Here is a 22,859-nt window from a genome sequence, read left to right as displayed (position 1 = left end):
TGATGGGGCTTTCTCGCTACAAGGCGCCGGTGCCGGTGTGCTGCTTGTCGCACCCACCGGAGAGCACCTCAAGTATGTGATCCAGATGCACTTTCCCCGGGAGATGTCCACAAACAACACTGCTGACTACGAGTGGCTGCTTGCCGGTCTCAGGATCGCGGCGGACCTCGGGGTGAAAAAGCTCATCGTTAGGGGTGATTCACAGCTTGTCATCAGACAAGTTAACAAGGATTATCAGAGTCCGTTGATGGAGGCCTACGTAAATGAGGTGAGGAAACTGGAGGAGCGCTTCGACGGTATACAAGCAGAGCATGTTCCCCGAGCGGAGAACGATATCGCTGACTACCTGTCAAAGCGCGCTCATTCAAGCTACCTGTGGAACCAGGTACCTTTTTGCTTCGGTTAACTCAACCATCCGTCAAGCCATCAACAAAGAAGAACAAGAGGAGGAAGTCAGGCCCCGGCAAGTACTTTCCCGCCGAGCCCCCAGGGGCTACCGGCAAGGGTGTTGCCACGGATCCTGAGCTTGCCGAGGGATGGCTGGCACCGGCAGGGCGCCAAGCCCTGGCCGTAGAGACGGCTGCCCCCATGGCGGAAGAGATGCCTTTGGTCCTTGCTATCGAGCCCCAGGCTCCAGCATGGGCACAACATACCGTCCATTTCCTCCAGACAGGGGAACTTCCTGAGGAGCAGGAAGAAGCGGAGGTGGAACTGGTGAGGAAGGTGACAGCACAGTTAGCCGTCAAGTTCTTCAAGGGACTAGTCTGCTGTTTTGGTGTGCCAAACCGAGTCATCACCGATAACGGCACACAGTTCACAAGCCACACCTTCATGCAATACATTCAAGACCTCGGCAGCAAGGTCTGTTTTGCTTCCGTGGCACACCCCCGGAGCAACGGCCAAGCGGAGAGGGCTGAAGTGTTGAAGTGTTGTGAGGCCTGAGAACGAAGACCTTTAACAAGCTGCACAACAGTGGAAGGCGCTGGATTGATGAGTTTCCGGCGGTTCTTTGGTCGATCAGGATGATGCCAAATTGAGCCACCGGCCAGACACCCTTTGCCCTAGTATATGGGGCAGAAGCAGTTCTCCCCACGGAACTCATATACGGGTCACCACGAGTGCTCGCTTATGATGAGATTGAGCAAGAGCAGTTGCGGCAAGATGACGCAACGCTACTTGAGGAAGATCGTCTTCGGGCGGCTGTGAGAGCAGCACGCTACCAGCAGGCCTTGCGCCGCTACCATAGCCGCAAGGTCCATGCCCAAAGCTTTGAGGAAGGCGACCTTGTTGTTCGGCGCGTTCAGTCGGCCAAGAATTCCAACAAGTTGACGCCGAAGTGGGAAGGCCCTTATCGGGTACTATGAGTCACCAGGCCCGGCGCAGTCTGCCTGGAGACCGAAGATGCAGTCCGAGTGAGCAATTCCTGGAACATCGAGCATCTTCGCAAGTTTTACCCATAAGGCGCGGCCCGTCGGGCCTCCCGGCAAGCCACCTTTTGTACAAGCTTTGCCGGCAAGCCATGTAACCCTCTGTACAAAGTCAGGCGCAGACCCTGAGCATGAATAAATGAACCGCTGGCGCCCTAAGTTATAACATGCATGCTAGGTTAAGTTTCTTCCCCGGTTAGGGTTGATAGTGCTTAGCGGCGACTAACCCCTAGCCTAGAGGTCGAATGTGCGTCTTTCTGTCCACTTTGGTTCACAGGGCACGTGGATATGTCTCTTGAGCCGCTTGGGAGAAAGAGGATGGACCGGCGCTCCGGCCCCGGCAGGCCAGGATAGCCGGGGGTTGAAGACACAAGGATCCAACCACGGCAAGCCAAGGTTGCCGGGGGCTACGGATTCAGATAAGTCTTTTATCCCCTGTTATGCATTTCCGTATAGAACTGGGACATATGAAACCTCGTTTATATTCTTAAAGCCATCGTGCTCCCCTTTTCCCGTACCCAAGAGATATCCCCTGGGTCGAAACTTGGTCGTAGTCGCGGTGGCAAGAGAAACGAACGAGGGGCCTAACCCTGCTTCGCCCATGCCTCCGCCAAAAGCGTGAGAATGGCCGACCAAAGCGGGGGGACGGCAAGGCCTGTTGTCGAGCGACAATGTTTACCTTAGAAATAATAAGGATTCGTCCTTGGCATGGGCCTCGCTCACGCACAAAGAACCCGGCAAACACCCTTTTTCATTAAAAACGTCCCATACAGGTACAGTTCGTACGGAATGAAAAACATGAGCAAGGGGATTACAAGTCTAAAAATTAACAAGTGCCCGCAGGCTTACAAACTAAAAAGAGATAAGGTGCCCGTAATCCCTTTCTTGCCCCTCTCCTCAGGAGGTGAGACAAGATAGCAGAAGGGCGAAAGGAGCGCCTAGGCGAGGTGCGAGAAGCAGAAGGCGCCAAGAGAGCATCCCGGTGCCGTCGGAGGGGCTGGAAGATGAGGAAACGGCCCGACAATACGCGACGAAGGCGTCGGTGCCCGCGCACTCCGAGTTGACGGCCGCCGCCCGCCTTCTTCGCCTTCTCCGGCCCTCCTACGCCAGCCGCCCAAGGAGACGACGGGGAGCGCCCCGATGGAGAGCTTGGCGAGGAAGACCCTCGGCAGGGCGCGTGGCCGAGGAAGGGGCAGCGAGGTCAGTCGAAGTCGGAGTCGGCATCCTGCCGCTCGACTCCCTCGTCGTCGCTGTCGCTGTCCTCCTCGTCACTCCCGCTTGAGGAGGAATCTTCATTGTCGGAGGAGCTCTCCACGCAGCACTTCAGGCGAGTTCCAAGGTCTCCGAAGACCTTGACGGAGAGCAAGCCGCCCTCCATTAACTTGAAGTAGAGGACGAGCCCCACCGTCAAGCTATGGATGCGGGCGAACGTCTTCCATCCGCGACGGAGATACATAACATGAGGAGCGGGGAAGTCGACGTCGACCCGCGTGCCGCCGATCCCGCAGCCCCTCATGTGCAGTCTGAGGGTCTTGGGCGGATCAAGCTCCATCTCCTGAGTGAAGGGGGTGGGGAGACGGAGGCGACGACGCGGTGGCCGGCGCAGCCGGATGAAGAACTCGCGGGGCCGGTCCCCGACGTGATCCTCCATCGTGGGAGGCACCGCTGGCAGAGGCACGGCCGCCGCGCCACCTAATCCCCCTCTCCCCCGACCACCGCGGCGACCTCGTCCACGCCCCCTCCCTCTTCCTCTCGGGGCTGGCTCCGCCGCCGCGGGCTCGTGGGAAGGGGGCACGCGCTGAAGAGCAGCGATCCTTGCCGCCACCGTCGAAGGCCCAACACCTCCTCTGGCTATGGCAGGTGGGAGAAAGAAACACAGGTGAAGGAAGATAGGTGCTGAAGGAATGTGGGACGACGCCCTCCCTCCCTCTCCTTATAAAGGGGCGAGGTCGGGGCTCGGCCGCCCCACTCAGCCAATCCAGCCGTCAGGGGCGCAGGGAATCAGGACCGACCCGCTGCTACCTCTTGAGCACTACGTTGGTTTTCCCTTGAAGAGGAAAGGGTGATGCAGCAAAGTAGCGTAAGTATTTCCCTCAGTTTTTGAGAACCAAGGTATCAATCCAGTAGGAGGCTACACGCGAGTCCCTCGCACCTACACAAACAAATAAATCCTCGCAACCAACGCGATAAGGGGTTGTCAATCCCTACACGGTCACTTACGAGAGTGAGATATGATAGAAATGATAAGATAATATTTTTGGTATTTTTATGATAAAGATGCAAAGTAAAGTAAAAGCAAAATAAAAAGCAACGGAAATAGCTAAGTGTTGGAAGATTAATATGATGGAAAATAGACTCGGGGGCCATAGGTTTCACTAGTGGCTTCTCTCGAGAGCATAAGTATTTTACGGTGGGTGAACAAATTACTGTTGAGCAATTGACAGAATTGAGCATAGTTATGAGAATATCTAGGTATGATCATGTATATAGGCATCACGTCTGAAACAAGTAGACCGACTCCTGCCTGCATCTACTACTATTACTCCACACATCGACCGCTATCCAGCATGCATCTAGAGTATTAAGTTCATAAGAACAGAGTAACGCTTTAAGCAAGATGACATGATGTAGAGGGATAAATTCATGCAATGTGATAAAAACCCCATCTTGTTATCCTCGATGGCAACAATACAATACGTGCCTTGCTGCCCCTACTGTCACTGGGAAAGGACACCGCAAGGTTGAACCCAGAGCTAAGCACTTCTCCCATTGCAAGAAAGATCAATCTAGTAGGCCAAACCAAACTGATAATTCGAAGAGACTTGCAAAGATAACCAATCATACATAAAAGAATTCAGAAGATTCTAATATTGTTCATAGATAAACTTGATCATAAACCCACAATTCATCGGTCTCAACAAACACACCCCAAAAGAAGATTACATCGAATAGATCTCCACAAGAGAGGGGGAGAACATTGTATTGAGATCCAAAAAGAGAGAGAAAGCCATCTAGCTAATAACTATGGACCCGAAGGTCTGAGGTAAACTACTCACACTTCATCGGAGAGGCTATGGTGTTGATGTAGAAGCCCTCCGTGATCGATGCCCCCTCCGGCGAAGCTCCGGAACAGGCCCCAAGATGGGATCTCACGGGTACAGAAGGTTGTGGCGGTGGAATTAGGTTTTTGGCTCCGTATCTGATCGTTCGGGGGTACGTAGGTATATATAGGAGGAAGGAGTACGTCGGTGGAGCAACGTGGGGCCCACGAGAGTGGAGGGCGCGCCTGGGGGGTAGGCGCGCCCCCTACCTCGTGGCTTCCTGTTTGATTTCTTGACATAGGGTCCAAGTCCTCTGGATCATGTTCGTTCCGAAAATCACGTTCCCGAAGGTTTCATTCCGTTTGGACTCCGTTTGATATTCTTTTTCTGTGGAACTCTGAAATAGGCAAAAAACAGCAATTCTGGGCTGGGCCTCCGGTTAATAGGTTAGTCCCAAAAATAATATAAAAGTGAATAATAAAGCCCAATAATGTCCAAAACAGAAGATAATATAGCATGGAGCAATCAACAATTATAGATAGGTTGGAGACGTATCACCCGCCGCCCCAATCAGCGACGGCCCGGTTTCCCGTCTCCACCGCCCCTCACTTGCATGAAGGATGTGTGGCGGGCAAGCAGGGTCGAGAGGACAAGCGAGGCGACCGTTCCCCGCCCGTGATCGGGAGGGGGGGCGTGGGCGCCTTGAAGACCGCGACCCAAGTCCATCCAGTAAATGAGCCGCGCCTCCACGCCTCCCTCTTTTATGGGGAAGGAGCGATCCGCCTGTTTACCATGATGTGACGCATGCATGCGGAAACCACCCCACGCATGCCCCCACGTCACGCACGGCCCCCCACGTCGCGCGTTCAACGCGGGTCATGGGGAAGCAGAGCAGACGAAGAGTTACTGCGGTGAAAATCCGCCCCGCCTGCCCGCGCACTGTTCTGGGCCTGGCCCAACAACGTGTCGCGCTTATGTGTGGCCCAGGCCCGGGGGCTCCTGTCGGTGTACAAAAGTAGGGGCACACCTTTGTACCCCTTTACTTGTGCACGGGCAGTCGGAGCCGCGCACCACGGCCACACCAAGCAGGGCAGAGGAAGGGAGCCAAAGAGAAGCCGAAGCACAAGATGGCCAAGGCAACGCCAAGAACAGAGATACCAAAGAGCGAGACGGCGAGGTGGGCTCCCCCGGCAAGGCCCTTGCCGGGGCAGCCTCCGCGGCCCCGGCAAGAACCTTGCTGGGGCGAGTTGCCCGATGCTAACAGAGCGAGCCGCCCTTGAGCCCACGGTTTGCAACCCAACCAACTACGATTGGACCAGGGCTCGGGAGGCACATCTGTGGTGGCATGCAGATCTTTGTCAAGACCATAGATATATGAGATCAGATGAGGACCAGAAGACAGTGACCCTCGGCGGGATCCTTGCCGAGGAGATCCACAAGACCCCCGGCAAGCGCCTTGCCGGGGACGACTACAATGCCACGGCAAGACCCTTGCCGAGGGCGTCAGCGAGGCCACAGCCAGGCCCGCGTCGACCAAGACTTCACCGCCGTCCCCAAGCAGCTGCTAGCTCCACCAGCTGGGCAGGCACCTGCGTGGCGACGGGCGGCCTCTACGCCAACTCAGCAAGAACCTGCGTGGTGGCATGCAGATCTTCGTGAAGATCCTACCACCGCGCCACCTCAGCTGCCTGCCTGCCTACATGGCGCCGCATGGACCGTTGGCCTAGGCGCGTGTCGAAGCAAGGCGAGGCGGCAACGGACGGGACGGGCCTCTTTCCCGTCCCCAATAAAGCTAAGGGACACCTAAGCTGCGCATTAAATGAGTCTTGTCCTGTAACACGAGTGATAAGCTCGCAGCACTGTAGGCCTTTCCACCTCCAGTGTGCCACTGTGGCAGCCCCTTCCGACTATAAAAGGAGGCCCTTGGCATACTGGAGGGGGATTCGGCTCTTTGGAACTACACAGCCGTCATAGCTAGTTCGAGAGCTCAAGAACACTCAATACACCCATCAAAGCAGGACTAGGGTTTTACGCATCCTCGCGGCCCGAACCTGGGTAAACGATCCTTGTGCTGACTGTTAATCCTGCTCTTCTCACAACCCCGCGCCCCGGCAACCGCAATAGTGATTCTTGTGATCCCATAGGTGTCGTCTTCCACCGACACACACACACACACACACACACACACACACACACATATATATATATATATATAAGATCTCTTACAATCCCCTAACATCTGAACTCAACTTCCACATGGTATTCTCCGGCTTTATTGATGACGTGGTCAAGAAAGAATTCTGCCAATTCCTCTTGAATTGCTCGTGTGCGATCTTGAGGTAGGAGTTCATTCTGCATCTGCCACATCTAATTTGAAGAAGGGGGTCAATACATATATATGAATGAAACTCAACACAAATGATGGTAATAAAATAAAATTGTGAATATTATTTCTTACGCACTTCATATTATTTTTTAGAGTAGCCCCACTTATTCTTGGCCGTCGAGTTGTAGATGAACTCGCAAACGTAGTATCCACAGTAATCATTCCCGAGTTCCTGCCGCAAGCACTTTACAAGAAATAGAGGTCAATCAAACTGATAATCAAGCATTATAAGTGGTATTGATGAAAATAGATAGAATCAATGGGAGGTGCGCGGAACTAGCTAGTAGTACTTACTTTCGGGTGTGTAAATCGCAGCTCTCCTGGCAGTCCCAGAGCTTGTGCGGTGAACTCTTTCCAAACCCTGCCAGACAAATAAAACAATTACTTGATATCAGGAAATGAACAAAGTTGCCGATATGGTGCGTTAATGATCGATTGAACTTACTTCTCGAGCATTTTAGTCATGGCCGCATACTCCTCGAGATTTTTTCGTCTCAAGTCTAAGACGGTTACTAATCCTGCTCTCTAGGAGAATAAAGTGGAAGCTGCGCACGCATGCATAAATCAATTACATTACTATAACCTCGAGTAATAAGGGAAACTGAATATGCATACGCATGCATAAATAAATTACATTACTATAACCTCGAGTAATAAGGGAAACCGAATATGCATAAGATAATAACACTCACTTGAAATTGTAAGGAAAGAGTATTTTATCTTTGTTTTGATTTTGAAGCAACGATTCGTAGCAAGTTGGCCTCGGTTTCTTTGGCATCATATTTAACCGTCCATTCATCTATGAGATTTGTGTTAATGAACCCAATATCATAGCTTTCTGCTTTTCTGCATTCGACGATCTTCAATCTGCATAATATAGTGAGGATAATTATATATATATGCAATGAAAGAGCCGGGCTATATATAGAGACTTAGTTAGAGAAGTAGTACTTACAGATAGTAGCAAGTGATGATTATTTTATCGAGGGCCTTTTGATTGAAAAACTGGAAGAACTCCTCAAATTGAACAGACAACAGATCAATTCCAACGAGGTCGTGCTCCTCTTTAACTCTCAACGTCAAAATATGCTTCCCCGACTCGCTGCAGGTTTTCATGTACCACTCATGAAATCTTCGCATCATAGTTGTTAGAGGAGGATGACCAGGTTTGACGAGAGGCTTCCCGTGCCGGAATTTGAATCCGTCCACCTTCATTGTATCAAAATGTGCATCGTCGGGCAGGTAATCTGTAGGATTGGTACCGGGCACCATCCCCGGATGATTAACGACGATATCGCTAGACACCTTGAGCGGGGGGCATGATTGGTTCTCTTGTTCGCCGAGCTGGGGAATTTTTTTCCCACTTCTTCGTTCTGCTAACCTTCGATCACTGCAAGTACTTCCCAACCGCTCCGCTTCCTGATATGACCTTTCAATAATGCGCTCATAGTTGGTTTGTGGCGGAGACGGTGGTGGTCGCTTCAGGGCATCGATAGTGTGCTGAACTTTCATGGGATCTATCTTCTCCTCCGGAGGTGGATGTTTCTTTGCAAAAAAGTCCTTCACATAGGCTTGACAGACCTCCGCGTTTTCCACCTCGGTCATCTCGTATGGTAACTTCTCTAGAGGCTTGAGAGATGGACCGAACCTGTATTGCCTCTGGCCTCTGGCTGTACTGCTAGACGCCGGAGCAGCCGGAGCGGCTGCGGCTGTCTTCTTTTGTTGCTTACGAGGCGGAGAAGAAGGAGGTGGAGTGCTACGACGCGCCGGAGCAGCCGGAGTGTCGGCGGCTGTCTTCCGCTGTTGCTGACGAGACGGAGGAGGAGGTGGGCTGCTCGGACGCACCGGCGCAGGCGGGGAAGGAGGCGGAGTGCCGCCACGCACCGGAGCAGCCGGAGAAGGAGGTGGAGTGCCCTGATCACTCGCCGGAGGAGGAGGCGGAGTGCCGCCACGCACCGGAGCAGCCGGAGAAGGAGGCGGAGTGCCCTGATCTCTCGCCGGAGGAGGAGGCGGAGTGCCCTGATCTCTCGCCGGAGGAGGAGGCGGAGTGCCCTGACTGACCGGAGGAGGAGGAGGAGGAAGAGGTGTCCTGTTCGGAAGGTTGATGAGCTCCTTCCGCCATAGACATGGAGTCTTTAGAGCAAGACCCAGCTGAGTCTCCCCTTCACCGGTAGGGTGGCCAAGCTCGAGCTCCTCACATCCCTCCGTTATTTCATCGACCATCACAATAGCATAGCCTTGTGGAATCGGAAGGCAGTGAAAAGTTACGCCGGGTTCAGGAGGTGCAACAGAGCCGACAACCGCCTTGACTTTCGTTCAAAAGTTTTGGATTATCTTGAAGATCTTTTAAGTGTTCCCTACGAAGATACACAGTTCTGCACCAACTATCCATCATACACACAAACACGAAGGGGTTGGATTACTCTAACGCATAGTTTATGCAAGGTGAATAAGGATGTTGCACACAGTCCGTGGACACAGGTGTGATAAAGCTCCCCTGCTAATCTAAGAAATACTTTCTTTGTTTTAATCAACAAATTTCATGGTTGTGATTAGTAGCGCATTCTCATATTTGGGTTATACTCCCTCCATTCCTAAATATAAGGCTTTTTAGATATTCCAATACGGATTACATACAATATAAAATGAGTAAATTTACATTCTAAAATATGTTTATATACACGTGTATGTAGTCCATACTGAAATCTCTAAAATGTCTTATATTTAGAAACGGGGGGAGTATATGTCTGGCTTACATCTATAGGTAGGACTTCACACACACGTACATTTTTTTTTTCAAAAATATATGTAGGAATTCACACACACACGTACTATACATGGAATCATCCCAAACTATTAAACCGAAAATAGTTCTGTATTCTCCCTACATTCTAACAGCTAAAGAATCGATCCACAAAAAGTATTACACATAACCCCAGGTAATCTATGTTTTTCTTAGTAGCCCGTGCAGTGGCACGAGTTGACGACTAGACAAATGTAATGAGTGATATGTGTTGTTAATTTTGGTTCTCATGTTATCAAACCAAATTTTCATCAACCAATTCCTGAAACAACGAGTCGAGCATCCTCTATAATCTCACCATTTCTCAACCCACAAAGTTTTGAATATGAGTTACTTATGCTTAAAGTTGAAAAATAAATTATCTATTTTATTTAATTTTTTACCTTAAATAATATTATGAAGCAAATCTAATTATCTCTTATTTTCGGCTGTAAATAACTTTACCCCTCAAATTCAAATAAAGCACAAAGTTTTGACTAAAATGCATTTTCAATGAAGCAGAAGTATGCAATTACTAAATGCAGTAAAACATTTAGTTCAATAGTTTTTATTGCAGTAAAATTGTACTTGTTGTTTTTATTCGTGACTCTCACATTTAATGGTGCCAAATTGTGTTCTTTGCTGATTATTGCCATGTTAAATGTTATATTTTATTCACAAATATTTTGAACACCCACTTAAAATTACATTTTTTTAGAGACCCATATATAAAAGTCTGGGCCCATGACTTGCCACATATTTCTAGGATAATCTGTGGAATAGTTGTTTTCATATGTATCATATAAATGTTTATAACACTTGTGAAAAATATTCCAAATGAGAATGAGAGCGTTATGCAGTCGATAAAATATTGACCTTACGGTAATGGATACGATTTTTTTATTTTTTTTTTCATAATAAACTTAATGTTAACAAAATTTTATTGGTTAAAAAAAGTACATCACATGAGCATTTACGAAAATATACTTCACGAAAAAAAAATGTATTGATGAAAAGGCAAAAAATGAAAAAACAAATAATATTACAAAATGATTATGAAATAAGAAAGTAATAGAACACAATACACCTAGCCCGTTTATTCCCCGCCGCTTCTGTATTTTTTGCAAAAATGATTCAGATCTATTATCAAAGTTCAGCGGAAGTACAAAGCATCTCGAACATAACAAAAAAATACATTGAGATTCCAAGACCCCCAAACAACCACTACTGCCGCCAGAACGCGCTGCTGACATGCCGGTGGAGCCGGCTTAACCTTGTTGATAATAGCCGGGAAGTCTTCGTGCACGTGCCCGTAAGGACCAGCGCCTTGGAGCGCAGTCATCGCTATTGAACCCTTGCATAGATCTGAAGTACCTGACACCAAATCTATCCACAGGGCGAGAAACCCTTATCTTACCGCCCCGAAGAGACGGCATGAATCTACCCGGAGCTCTGTCGACTGCATCCATACAGACATAGTCGAGGAGGACCGGAGCCCGAAAAACAAACTGCATCCATACGGAAGTAGAGCCGCTTCCGTATTCCTTGCCAAGAGCGGGAATAGGCGCACCGTTGCAGTGTGTACCAAGGACCCCAGGGATCGAAAACACCCTATATATTTTAGTTCGGTCAGGCGCTAAAACACTTTGTCAATCAAAAGCAAACTAATCATACATGAACAAAAGGGGTTTTATACAGGTTCAGGCCACTATCTGAGCGTAAAACCCTACTTCCTGTTGGCACCGATATGAATGGGAAGAATTCAGGTGATCTGGTGTTACAAAGATGGTGGTTGGCGTGCGACAGTGGTGATCGGGGTTCTAGTTAGATTGGTTGAGTACTCCTAACTCTAGTCCCCTTCTCTCGAGTGAACTTGCTACTAGATGCTTGATATGATAGTGTATACTAGTGGGTGTGTACCTGTCCTTCCCCTCTGACCTCGGTCCTCCCCTTATATAGGCTGGGGGGCACCACATTGGTCATAGACTCTCATGTGAACACAGATATGAAGTGGTAGGCGATGTGTGCAACTTGTTGTCCGTACGCCCAGTGGATGACCCGACACTGCGAGGTGTCAGGTTCTCAAGTGCTCCAGCTTGACACGACTTGATGTACCGGTCATTTTTGGTCTTCGTTCATGCTAGAGTCTGGTCACATCGCCCCTCTCCCCTGGCCGCCATGATGATGGAGTGTGCCGCAAGGGCTGCCTGCCCTTGCTACACATGTCTCGTATGCTTGCGGCTATAGTCCCCGATTGTGTCACTGCTGGTCACCTGCCTCCTTGGTGGTCTTCTATGGTTGTTGTGGTCGTGACAGCCGTCTATTCCTGTATTCTTTGCTGTGTCAACGATAAATAATTTCTACTCCAGGTTTTTAGACTTATAAGACTATTTCCAATGAGGCCCATTTACTGAGTATTAATGGTGCCTCTATTTTCAATACTCTGTCAAGCACTCCTGAAGTTGGTGCGGCCTGGGAAGCTCACATGGTACCCTTTACACCAACATGCCACTGTTGCTGGAGGGAAAAGTACGATGACGTCCCATTGGTACCGAATTGCAGACGCAGATCGGTTGTGGCTATCTAGCCTTGGAATGTGGAAAGAAAAGAGTTCACATCGAGGAAATGGGCTGGCTGAAATAAAGGTATGGTTTTAGTGAATGAAAACGGTCCAAAAAATGCAAAGCCCTCTGTCACGAAGAAACTTGAAATCATTGTCCGCTAAAAATAACTTGCAAATCGTAATAGCAATATCACAGACTTAGGCGGTGATGTGGTAAATTAATTAATCCAGAACTATAAAGGGTTATTCTTTGCAAATGATAGTTAATGATCCCTCCTAACTGCTGGACACATGAAGCCTCGCCTCGACTCAACACGCATCAGCCTGAGATTAGTAAAGGGAAGGTTTTTCGGGGTTTGCAAAAATAAAAATACTTCCAAACCAGTGTCAGAATTATAAGTAATTTTCTTGACCTTGCGTTTTTAGAGCTGAATGATGACATGTGTTGACAAATATTTTTGAACTTACTTATGCGCTCAAGTGTTTTTTTTTAAACGAGGCAAAAGATTTGCCATTTCATTAATTAAGAAAGAGTTGTAACAGAGTCTGAGGACAACGGCCATACAATGGCAAAGATAAAGCAACTACTCATGGTGTAAAATTACATCAAGCCCTTTGGCACACGCCAAAGCCCACAGAGCCGCCTCATCCATGATTTTTTCCACGAGAATCATTGAAGGCGCGGAAATGTTCCGGAAGACCCTAGCATTCATCTCCTTCCAAAGTTCCCAAGAGATAAGCATAAGGAGGGAGGCCATCCCTTTCTGTTAGGCGAGCATGTAAGCACAATCTCAGTCCACCAATGCCTGACACATTGCATAGCCGCCCAGTCTGCTGTGACAATATTGCTCAGTCCGGTCATCGCCTTTACCGCATTCCAAACTGCAACCGAGAATCGGCATTGGAATAGGGGATGGCCGCGGACTCCTGGACTTGGCTACAAAGGGGACACAAACCGCAGTTTGGCCACCCTCTCCGTTGTAGCCTATCCGCCATCCATACTCTGTTGTGAATGATCAACCAAGCGAGAACTTGCATTTTGGTGTAGCCCAGACTTTCCTAACGGTCTTTAGAAGTGGTGTGGAGGTGCGCCCCTCGAACTGTAACGAATGGACCGATGAAGTGGAGTAGATACCTCGCTCTGTAAGTTTTCAAATGATCGTGTCATTTGTGTCTTGATCCAAGGTTATCCCTCCAACTTCTCCCAAAGGATGGTACACTCCTGTATGTGCCCTCAAAAAGGGAGGGGGGGGGGGGGGGGGGGGGGCTGGTACTGTACTCCTAAGGGTTGTCTATTAAGTCCCCTCGTCGCATGTGGACCGGCCAATCCCACAAAAGACGGATAAGTGTTGTGCGCGGACACGAACCTTGCACCAAAGGTTAACCTTTCCCTAGATCCTTTGAGACCGAAGGAATCTTGTCGGGCCATGCATGCAGGTAGTCTGCCAGGGGTGCATTAAGATTTAGGGGTGTACATCAACCATATACCGCGGGCGGGGTCGTACGTCGCCGTCCTGGATCTCACCGCAGAGAACTGTCCCAAGCGCAATTCAATTAGCACCACACCCCGGCTGTACGTCAGGGGGCCGTCCAAGCTGCCGGTGCCTCCAGGACTCACTTGGCCGTTTGTGCTCCCCAGATGCCAGATTTTAACCTTGCTAGCTAAGCTCACAGTAACCCACACAGCCGCATGCGAATACGACGCACAACCACCACGAGCGAGCCCAATGGAGCAAGCGAGCAACACGCATGACGAGCTCCGCCTCGAGCTCACCCTGGCCGCTGCGGTGGGAGTGGCGCCGGCAGCGCCTCGCTTCTTCCTCTGCGCCTACTGCGACCGCAGGTTCCTCACCGCGCAGGGGCTCGGCGGCCACCAGAACGCGCACAAGCAAGAGCGCGCTGTTGCTAGGCTCCACCGTGATGCCGCCGCTGACATGCGCGCCTCCTGGGCATGGAAGGCTGCTGCTCGGATGCCCGAGGGACCTGAGGACGAGGAGCCCGCTGCGGGTGGCATGGTGCAGAAGTGCGGTAATAGCTCGCCGGAGCGTGACCACGAGCTGGACTTGTCTCTCCGGCTGTAACCAGCCGGCCGACCGATCTCCGAGAAACTTGTCTCTCGGTTGTAGGTACGTCATGGTCTAGCTACTTTGGGTGGACCCTTTGTTTCAAGCTCGTGTTGGGCATCCTGTCAAAAAGAAACTCATGTGGGCAGGCATTAGATTGATCCGCCCTTCTACTTTTTATTTTGAAGTCTTGAACTGAATCTCTAGACCTTGCCGCTCCTTGGGATGAAACAAAATTCCCAATTTCTCCGGCCAGCTTGTATGTGCTTCTTTATGCTAATTAGTTTTTTCATAAAAATTCAAGATATATACTATACTCTCTCCGTCCCGAATTAATCATCACAAAAATGGATAAAATCGGATGTAATTCTGGGCGGAGGGAGTATAAGGCTAAACGTTTCCTTACCTGTTAGCAATCTAGAATAAGAACATCACGAAAATTGAGATGTTGGTCAACACCAAATTGATAAGTACCACCGGCTTTTCCATTAGGCCAGCCTACGTTTTTCCCAAGATTGACAATTTGGCAAACATAGTACAATTTATATATAACAAAAAATATCATTAGAAACTTGAAATGATGTATTATCTAGCGGTACAAGTTTTAGGATATATTACTTGTATTATATTGGTCAAATTGTCAATCTACTTAGGCCTAATAAACTTAAATGGAGATAGTACTACCAAGACTCCGATTTTTGAACCTCCACTGCTTATAATTTTTTTTTTCAAATTAAAGCTCAGACATTTCTCAAAACAATATTTGACCGATGTGTGTTTCTAGTCTCCATTATGTAGTCTCGACAATGAATTGGTTGAGATGAAATAAGCCCAACACCACAGCCAAGTAGTTGGGTTTACTTGCACAATAAATCTACAACTTGTCATAGTTTTAAGACATTAAAGATGCTCAAAGAAAATAAATACGAGCTTTATATTAGCTCCTTGCTTTAGATCATATCCATAAAGAGTACATTGTCATCAACATATTGATAACTCATGGTCAAGAAAGGTGCGGAAACTTGGATCTGACCAACCACACTGGTCTATTTGCAAGGATAAGTAACATATATGCAATAATATAATAGAAAATGAATGAGAAAAGTATACCCTTAGCATCACCTTTATTTGCTTGAAAAAGGGACTAATATCATCGTTCATATTGATGTCAATGCCTTCTTCGTGGATAAAATTTTCCACCGAAGCTCATGAGACAGGAACGAACCCTTTCAGCAGGGCTAGCTATAGTAAACACAAGTAGACATTTATCATTTTTTCAAATATGAGTATAACCTATCAGGTCCTAGGGCTTTTAGCGGTGGTGTGGTCAGTTATCCGCCCGAGGGGTAAGTTGACAGCTACACTCGACAACTTTGACTGCTTGTTAGTGTTAACTTCTCGTAGACACATGGTTTACTTATGTTTCGTGTTGCCTCTTGTGAGGTCGTACCTCTGGTAAGTATCAGTTATCTCTCGGAATGAGTGGTAATTTTAAAATTAAGCATGCATGTCCGCACATCACAGCAGCAGCGTGCATGGTCCCACAATTCCATCTCCAAACAGCTAGGGCCCAGTAATCTATTTATCTTAATATTATGCAAATGTGTCCTTTTAGCATGCAACATGCATGTAAGAAGACCCACCTCAACATGCAATCATGCATTGGTAAAAGTTCACCTCAACATGCAAACATGCATTAATATCTACCCTATTGTGCTATTTATATTTAATAAATATTTCACAGCTATGCAACAATCAAACACAATATTGTACTCCCACTATTCATGTTACACGACCAAATCTCATTGAAATATATTGAAAAAAATACCCATGACAGTGTTGGATATGATCTGATGTAAGTAAATAGGTGATTTCCACTAAACTATTTCTCTTAATGCATACCACAATAAATAAGCATATAAGTTGAATCAACTTTCATTTTTAATTATCATATTATTAATTCATATATTTATGTTCTATACATTCAAATATCATCGAAATATGTTGCAACCAATTCCCGTCAGATTTGTTATTTCTCAGGCGATTAAATCTTTTAGTGGCGTTAGTTGATTCCCACGTTAAGGAAGGCGAGGCGTGCTGAGGTGGTCGCCGGCAAGGCGGAGGCATGACCTCCCATCGTGGCCTTGTCGCTGGTGAAGAAGAGGCAGGGGGTTGCAGGTTTGACAGGTAGGGATGCTTAGTGATTTGACATCACCAAGATTAGACGACGCCCAAGCTCGAGAGGGGGATATCGTGGCTGGCCATGGCGTCCTCGTTGATGGCTCGCTAGGACCTCACCAGAGGTGGGGTCGATGCTAGTCACCATGGCAACGTCGGCGGGGAGAGGCAGGGGTACCGGGGGAAGGAGCTGCTTGTTCGGAAGAAGAAGCAGCGACCACTAGGTTATAATCCAGTTGTTCAAGCTCATCGACTCAAACTAATTTTTCGGTTTCCATTTTATTCTAACACGGTCCCATAAATAATTTCATTGGAATCTTGGTGAGCGACTACTTTGTTTGGAGCGAATGCTAAATAAATCCTATAACATTTCTATGAATTTCCTTTGTTACAAAGGGGCATAAATTGCACAGAATGATAACAGTACCCAAGTAACCTGGCCAGTTGCTCATTTTCTCCAGACCGAGGGAATCTCGACTGGGCCTGGCCTTCCACGCATTTCATATTTTTACCGTTTTATAATCTGCAGCGGTTAATACCACGTGTGCACAAAACTAGCTAGGGCCTCAATCCCGGCTAGACCTCACCTCACCATGGAGAACAGTGCCAAGTGTAATTGGCACCACATCCGCCGTCGGGATGTGTGCTTGGCGTGTTGTCCTCTCTAGATTTCAACATTGCTAGCTTACTTCACACAACTCCACGCGCGCGCGCGCGCACACACACACACAAACCATATACGAGACACGGCCATAGACCAGCCAGGAGCGAGCACTATGGAACGAGCGAGCAGCAGCAGCGCACAGGACGATGAGCTCAGCCTTGAGCTTACCCTGGCCGCCGTGGTGCCGGCGCCTGGCACACCGGACGGCTTCTTCCTCTGCGTCCACTGCGACCGCAAGTTCCGCAGCTCGCAGGCACTCGGCGGCCACCAGAACGCGCACAAGCAAGAGCGTGCCATCGCCAAGCGCCGGCGAGAGGCTGCCGCGGCAGCCACCCGTGCAGAGGAATCAAGGTCAAGGAAGGCGGGGAGGCATGCTGCTACTGCTACTCGGATGCCCGAGCCAGCAGACGGCAAGCAGGGCGGGAGCTCGTCCAAGCGTGGTGACGACGACGAGGTGGACTTGTCTCTCCGGCTCTAAGCAATCCCTCCATCGATCTTCTAATATAGGAGGATTCGTGTTATTTCCTGCTAGGTAAGTCAGAATCTAGCTACTTTGGTTTGGAAAAAGAATGTTTTACCTTCTGGCTCGTACAGCAACAATTTGATCAACCGTTTTCTTTCAAGCTCATGTTGGGCGTGTGTTAGATTCATCGGCTCTTCTAGTTGATTTTGTTTATAATGTCTTGGTATTGAATGCCCAAACCTTCCTGGTCCTTGAAATGACACAAAATCATTCATTTCACCTGTGTATGCCTTCTCATGCTAATCACATTGCAGAAAAATCCAGATCTACCAAAATCTAAATCCTTAGAGCTCATTAGGGATCTCTAAAATAAAACCATCATGAAATTGGGGTGTAGCTAACCTCCAGTTTTTGGACCTCCAACTGGTAAAACACATCTGAATCTGTAGAAACTAATGATCTTCTTTAATCTCATTTCATAGTCTCCAACGATAATTTGGAACACAGAGGTATTTGAATGGAAACGAGCCCAGACCACAACCAAAAAGCGAACTCTTGAGAAAGTAAATTTCAAGACATGAATGGTGTGAAAGAAAATTAAATGTGCTACAAATTAGTTTTATTGCTTCAAATCATGTTCCATAAAGAGTGTAGTGTCATCAAAATATTGAAGTATTCGCTCCTTTCCTTTTTTGATTGCCTACCTCAAAAATCAGAATTTTCCAATTTGTAAGGCTCATTGTCTTGGGAACATGCAAACATAGCTTTGTCCACATTAAGTTATTTCAAAATTTTGTTCCCAATGTGTAATCAACCAATGCCATGAAGGAGTGATAAGGCCATGCATGTAGCATTAAAAGGTTGCCTAGAACTTATGTAAGTCCTGCTTGATTGATTATTTACAAGATGAGCCCAACAAACCGGAAAGGAGGGAGTATATGTTTTGTCATAGTCAAGAGATGTGGAAAACACCACAGATCTTGAAGTCCTGCTTTGTTTTTTTATGGGCCAGTCCTCCTTTGCTACATTTACGAGGATAAGTAGCATACCTGCTATAACATTGATGCGGACAAATGACAAAAGACCCCCTTGACGTGGGCTCTATTTTTCGCCTGAAAAAGGAACATCATTGTTGACATTTTTTCAAGAAGGAGGATAACGCCAGGTCTCTTCATCAAAGCGATGCATACAATGATTTTACTAAATTATTCAGTAGAACCCGACAAAACAAGAATATTGATCAACCCAAAGCCACCTTCCTCAGTAACCATAGTTGCTACACCTACCAACTTCAAGATGTGTCCCGTCCGTGCATCAACGCACATCATAGCACCAACCGGTCTAGCAGACCCTAAGCGCGCACCGCACACACACGCTCTAGAATCATACGCCACCATCTTCTACAATCCCACCTTCAGGGGCAACCAACGCATTCACCTTGCTAGGCCATACTGTCGTCGATACCACCACGACGCCCAACAACACTACCAACTGCGCACGTCCATCAACACGCGTCCGTCGCCGAGGCTTCACTATGCCACAGCGCAGAGACCAGTCGTCGTCACCGTAGTAGAAGCAACACGGCACCTCCTCTTGTCCCCTCCAGCCATCATTAGCTCCAATTCGATGCCCCCCGAGAGAGAGGACGGCCCCAAAGACCCCATCATCATCCGATTCGGGAATCTCAGATTTAGCGTTTCCCCCGAAGCAGCCGGACCGGGGTGACGATGATTGCAACCGACCATGCCTTCGGCAAGGGGACGATGACAAAGGCGCCGCCATCGTCTGCCATGAACGAGGTCGACACGGTTTTCACGGGCAGCAGCGCCATCCTGATCCCGCAATTGACTGGATCCGTGCGGATCCACGTTGTGAAGACGAACACAGCCGCCGAATCGCCAACAGAGGTTCTCCAGCTGCCCCTCACCGGACCCTCTATGCGTCACCAGCTGGCCACAACTATGGGCTGGCCGGGAGCCAACCCGCACATCGTCGCCGATAACCGCACCACCAACCCTCGTCGGCGAGCGTGTAGCACTGCCGCCACCGCCACCACCACACGGCCGCCTGGCGCCGCTGCCGGAGGCGAGACGCTGTGCCGCCAGCGACCCAGATCCGGGCAAGTACCCCACGCCCATGGGTGCCACGCATCACCCAAACCTGCACGGGAGGGGAGAGAGCCTCCCGCACCGCCCTCGCCCGCCGGGCTTTTACAATGGCTTCCTCGAGCGGTGATGGAGTGAGGAACGGGAACTGCGGCAGCCTCGACGGCTAGGGTTCGAGGGTCCGCCCGAGTTGTCCAGGCGGGCGGCGACACGGGGGCGTGAGTCACACGGGGCGAGCAGCAATTGATGACATTTATGTCAACGCATATTTTTTCTGCATAATTTTTTCACCCATGTTCGTAAAAAAATGGGAAACCCATCTCCGCTGAGCTTGCATTGGGAAATACCAGTGGACTAGTCTCAGAATGTGGTTTCTTATACTTATCGCCTAGTTTGTTCTGCAAATATCTAATACAAAACATGTATAACCTATTAGGACCAAGGGCTTTGGACGGCAGCGAGGCAAGCTGGCGGATCAAAGAGGTAAGTTGACCATGTATGTCATTTGACAAAACCATTACTGAGCAGTTACAACTACAACTACTTGTGAGTGTTTTTTTCTTACCCGGTTTTCCACCTTGTGAGTGCAAACCTCTCGCAGACACATATTTCCGTTATTTTTGCTCTATGCTAAGCAAGTCAATGTGGTTCAGTTGTCGGGTCGGAATTCAAGAACTCGCTATATTCATTTTGAAAAAGCATAATCAGTCAAATCATGCTTTGGAGTGTTGCGTCCAATCTAGCACATAAAGGGCCATGACTAGTCGCGTGACAACATCATAGTGGTTCCACGATTAGTGGTGCCACAAGAAGGCGTTACTGATGCACAACTGTATGTCGATAAATAGTATTTGCACGAGGAGGTGACCTATTCGGTTATCATCCAAGTATTATTGGTTCTTGCAAAGCATACACAACGCACAAAGTCTCTATGGTTCACCGTAACCGTGTATATAGGAGACAGGGGGACATAGATGATCCATCTTGTACAGGTGATCTAGGGAGTCTGATGAGATTCCGCGCGGTAGGCAGCCCCACTCGCTCTCTCATGTACTCTGTACGCTTCACGCAGCCTCAGCTAGCACCGCCATATTTTGTTTTCTCTAGTCGAATTAAATTCAAGCTACTTGCGCCTGTGATCTAATTAGCGTTGACAGTTCTCGCTTAGTGGTACCACAAGGACGCACAACTGTATGTCGATAAATGGTATTTTCACAAGAAGGTGACCAAATTGCTGATCGTGCATCTACTGTTGGTTCTTGAAAAACATGCAAAACACACAAAGTATCGATGATTGAATCGTGTGGTTCAACACTAACCATGCGCCTGTAAAGAAATATAAGAGCGTTTAGATCACTAAAGTATTGATCTAAATACTCTTATATTTTTTTACAGAGGTTGTATGTAGGAGAAAGGGGGGAATAGATGATCTATATCTTGTACCGGCGATCTGGGGAGTCCGACGAGATTCTGCGTAGTAGGAGCCCCACTCGCGCTCTGGTGTCCTCTCGACGCTTCACGCAGCCTCAGCTCGCACCACCATATTTTGTTTTCTCTGACAGAATTAAATAAAAGCCACTTGCGCCTGTTATCTGCTGGAGCAAGCCCAGAAGATTAGTCTTGGTTTGATGATATACTTCTGTTAGACCTCTTGGATCGGGTAGGCTTAGATCAATCCGGTGATTTACCTTCTGCCTGACCGGATGAACTCGATGGGGTGGCCATGGTGGATGGCGGCGGCGGTGATGGCAGATCATGGGCGAAGTGGTGGCGGTGCTTCCCGTCAGCACTGCACTAACCCTAGATCGGTAGGGGATGTAGGTGGAGTGTACGGCATCGCGACGAACCTCGTGATGCGAGCCGCCAGCCCCCACCTCTTTATATAGTGCAGGTGACAGGGGCCCGTCAACCATAGTGGGTTGAGCGCCCCCGATCAGGGCGCAGATCTAAGGGCCCGGTGGGCCCTTGGGCCCACACGGTGGAGATCATCCTAACATTCCCCCCCTTGATCTCAACTTTTACTTTTGACCTTATACTTTTACTTTACTCGTTTCATAACAGATCAATACATAGAACATGTTTCATCGTCATAGCTCAATTGCCGATAGAATCAGACAGCCACAACGTACCTCTCTGTTTTGAAACAAATTCTTTAACCTTGGGCCATTTTATTGTCAGGAAATCTTAGACTATACCATAAAACCCATGTCGACTATGTGTTCTTCGAACACACTGGGCGGTAAGCCTTTAATAAGCAGATCTGCAAACACTTGTCTGTTGCTTTTATGCTTCAAGCATTTCTACATAATTCCGGACTTTCTCCTTTACAACGCATAACTCTGTGTCAGTGTGTTTGGCATCAACACTTGACTCGTTGTCATAGGAGTGAAAAACTTAAAATGGTTATCGCTGTTGTCAACCATTATTAACTCCGGGTACAGGTCTCCTTAACCATTTTGCCTGTCCCTCAGCCTCATATCAAGCTATAAAATATCTTTGCATCACGTTGATGATAATTGTTTCATTCTTTGGAGCTTTTCCACACAAAAACCTCCAAGTATGAAAGTTAGCGACAATTGTGGATTTCGCTATACATTTCACATGTCCTGTCTTTGTACTCACAATCTTTTGAGAGCACTTATTTCTTTCAGCATGAGGCCGATATCTTTGACTCCATTCCAGTGATCTATATATGTACTAGACATTGCCAAAACAACCCGGATACGTGAATTGTGTCAGGGTAATATATTGAGCTTCCAACAGCTGAAGCATATGGTACCATATCCGTTTTTAATCTTTTCTCATCAACTTTTGGAACACCATAGTTTCCAGTTCCATTACCCTTGACTATAAGAACAGGCGTAGGTTTTCTCGCATGCATACTTTAGAGACCTTTGTTAGCATGTCCATGCGACATTCCTAATACCCCATTTTATTATTTTCTTGGTGAATCTCGATATTTATAACGAGAGACACTCCGAGAAATGCAATTTTGAACTTTGAGGACAAGAACTTCTTTTCTCCTCCTGAAGTAGATTAACATCACCACTAGCAAGTAGGACGTCATCCACATGCACAGGATTGGGAAATGAATTCCCCATTCTATAACTTTGCATGAATACAATTGTCCTTCCATTTTCTTTAACCCAAAATATCATCTGATTCTTTAAACTTTAAATGCAACTGT

General features: G+C 48.1%; 2 protein-coding genes across 2 annotated transcripts; both read left to right on the top strand.

Moving 5' to 3' along the window:
* Positions 1 to 13,812: 13,812 nt before the first annotated feature.
* LOC109768558 (uncharacterized) lies at positions 13,813 to 14,506 on the top strand. The gene has a single exon (XM_020327293.4). The coding sequence runs from the start codon at positions 13,927 to 13,929 to the stop codon at positions 14,278 to 14,280; it is 354 nt and encodes a 117-aa protein (XP_020182882.1). The 5' UTR covers positions 13,813 to 13,926; the 3' UTR covers positions 14,281 to 14,506.
* Positions 14,507 to 17,151: 2,645 nt separating this feature from the next.
* On the top strand, positions 17,152 to 20,388 carry LOC109768559 (uncharacterized). Its single transcript, XM_020327295.2, has 2 exons — positions 17,152 to 17,636; positions 20,109 to 20,388. Exon 1 carries the CDS (start codon positions 17,217 to 17,219, stop codon positions 17,580 to 17,582), a length of 366 nt encoding a protein of 121 aa, XP_020182884.1. The 5' UTR covers positions 17,152 to 17,216; the 3' UTR covers positions 17,583 to 17,636; positions 20,109 to 20,388.
* The last annotated feature ends 2,471 nt before the right edge of the window (positions 20,389 to 22,859 follow it).

Source organism: Aegilops tauschii, chromosome 7 (assembly GCF_002575655.3).
Source record: "Aegilops tauschii subsp. strangulata cultivar AL8/78 chromosome 7, Aet v6.0, whole genome shotgun sequence".
In the NCBI taxonomy this organism is placed as follows: domain Eukaryota; kingdom Viridiplantae; phylum Streptophyta; class Magnoliopsida; order Poales; family Poaceae; genus Aegilops; species Aegilops tauschii.
The sequence above is the reverse complement of the archived record's forward strand: the minus strand, read 5'-3'. Positions and strand labels throughout refer to the sequence as shown.